Consider the following 2,272-nt stretch of genomic DNA (forward strand, 5'->3'; position numbering starts at 1 on the left):
ATTATATATATATATATATATATTTATTTATTCATTTATTTATTTGTATTATGTAATTTACTCCTGCTCTGGAAAAGTTGTATTTTCAGCAGCCATTACTTAAGTCTTCAGTGTCACATGATCCTTGATTTAGTGCTCAAAAAACATTCTTATTTTTACTAATGAACAGTTGTGCTGCTTAATATCTTTTTGTGGAAACCATGATACCTTTTTTCAGGATTGTTGAATAAATAGAATGTTCAAAATAACAGCATTTATTTAAAATATAAATCTTTTGAAACATTTCTTGAAAAACATTGAAAATTTTTCTTCACGGTCAGTTTTAATCAATTTAATGCATCCTTGCTGGATAAGTGTTAATTTCGTAAAATAATAATAATAATAATAATTTTACTGATGCTCAACTTTTGAACAGCATTGTACATTCAACTCATTAACCTAATCAGTGATTTTTAAATTACATTTTCATAATCATGACATTATAATTATGACATGCACACCATTTTCAAATGGAGGAAAACTATTTTGAATAAGATTATATTGTTTATATGTTCCATGTACAACTATTGTATATGCTTGTACAGACCAACGTGGTAATCAGCATATTTTTCATGCACATTTTTCCTGATATTCTCTTCTGCTCACTCATGCCATTTATTACACTGCACTTTAAGTTATTTAACCCCATCATTTATTCTCATTCATGTTCTTCACAATAGAAGTCAAGAGGGTGAAGGATAAATTGTACAATATAGGCCAGTAACCTTTTTTTAAATATAAGATTAGCTGAGTATTGATTTATGTTCATTTTGTTACCAAGCTCCTCCTGGCTCCAAATTTGTGTTTGATGTTTTACATTACATTACAACTACTTATTTTTATATCTGTATTCTCATGAACACATACAGATATATAACAAACAAGTGAATAAATATATTCTGACTCATACATCGATCAAAACTACATTTCAGATAGCACATCTGAAATATTCTTTTACATGTAAACAGTTATTTACTCATTTAGTCACTAAGTCACTTTCTTCACACATGCATAACTAAAAATCATTTGAAAATGAAATTAGCACATACTGGCGTATCAGTGCTTGTCACTTAGCGTATGTATAAGAACATTTTCAAGTCAGTTTGTGCTTTTATAAATCTTGATTTGTTCCTGCTTAACATAGGATCACATCTATACAAATTAGCATCATAATATAATTATGCATGCATTTTATAAATGAGGACCTGGTAAAGCTATGCTGATCTTTTTGGCAGGATTAACAACAGCACTGCATTTATGTTTCGATTTTACTGGAGCAGCATCCCAATGTAATTTCATCAACAAAGTGTGGCTGGTTCAGGCTTTTGTAAGAACCTCTGTGGTTGTTTGTAGGCGGGGCAGATGGAGTAACAGCCACCAACACTGTATCTGGACTGATGGCTCTCAAAGCAGACGCCACACCCTGGCCTGGGATTGGCAGAAGTGCGAGAACTACATACGGCGGCGTTTCTGGTGAGTGAGTGAGTGAGTGAGTGAGTGAGTGTGTGTGTGACAGATATATAACAAACAAGTGAATAAATATATTCTGACACATACATCGATCAAAACTACATTTCAGATAGCACATCTGAAATATTATTTTACATGTAAACAGTTATTTACTCATTTAGTCACTAAGTCACTTTCTTCACACATGCATAACTAAAAATCATTTGAAAATGAAATTAGCACATACTGGCGTATCAGTGCTTGTCACTTAGCGTATGTATAAGAACATTTTCAAGTCAGTTTGTGCTTTTATAAATCTTGATTTGTTCCTGCTTAACATAGGATCACATCTATACAAATTAGCATCATAATATAATTATGCATGCATTTTATAAATGAGGACCTGGTAAAGCTATGCTGATCTTTTTGGCAGGATTAACAACAGCACTGCATTTATGTTTCGATTTTAGTGGAGCAGCATCCCAATGTAATTTCATCAACAAAGTGTGGCTGGTTCAGGCTTTTGTAAGAACCTCTGTGGTTGTTTGTAGGCGGGGCAGATGGAGTAACAGCCACCAACACTGTATCTGGACTGATGGCTCTCAAAGCAGACGCCACACCCTGGCCTGGGATTGGCAGAAGTGCGAGAACTACATACGGCGGCGTTTCTGGTGAGTGAGTGAGTGAGTGAGTGAGTGAGAGAGAGAGAGAGAGAGTGAGAGAGTGAGTGAGTGAGTGAGTGAGTGAGTGAGTGTGTGTGTGTGTGTGTGTGTGTGTGTGCGTG

General features: G+C 34.4%; 1 protein-coding gene across 1 annotated transcript in view; it reads left to right on the forward strand.

The window, feature by feature from the left end:
- The window catches only part of LOC107718148 (dihydropyrimidine dehydrogenase [NADP(+)]), a 160,745-nt gene that overhangs the window by 126,551 nt on the left and 31,922 nt on the right, over nucleotides 1–2,272 (forward strand). Inside the window, exon 18 of the mRNA XM_016525131.1 lies at nucleotides 1,393–1,512. Coding sequence (XP_016380617.1) covers nucleotides 1,393–1,512 — 120 coding nt within the window. The remainder of the gene's footprint in view (nucleotides 1–1,392; nucleotides 1,513–2,272) is intronic.

The sequence above is a fragment of the Sinocyclocheilus rhinocerous genome, unplaced genomic scaffold, assembly GCF_001515625.1.
Source record: "Sinocyclocheilus rhinocerous isolate Xijiao unplaced genomic scaffold, SAMN03320098_v1.1 scaffold480, whole genome shotgun sequence".
Lineage (NCBI taxonomy): Eukaryota > Metazoa > Chordata > Actinopteri > Cypriniformes > Cyprinidae > Sinocyclocheilus > Sinocyclocheilus rhinocerous.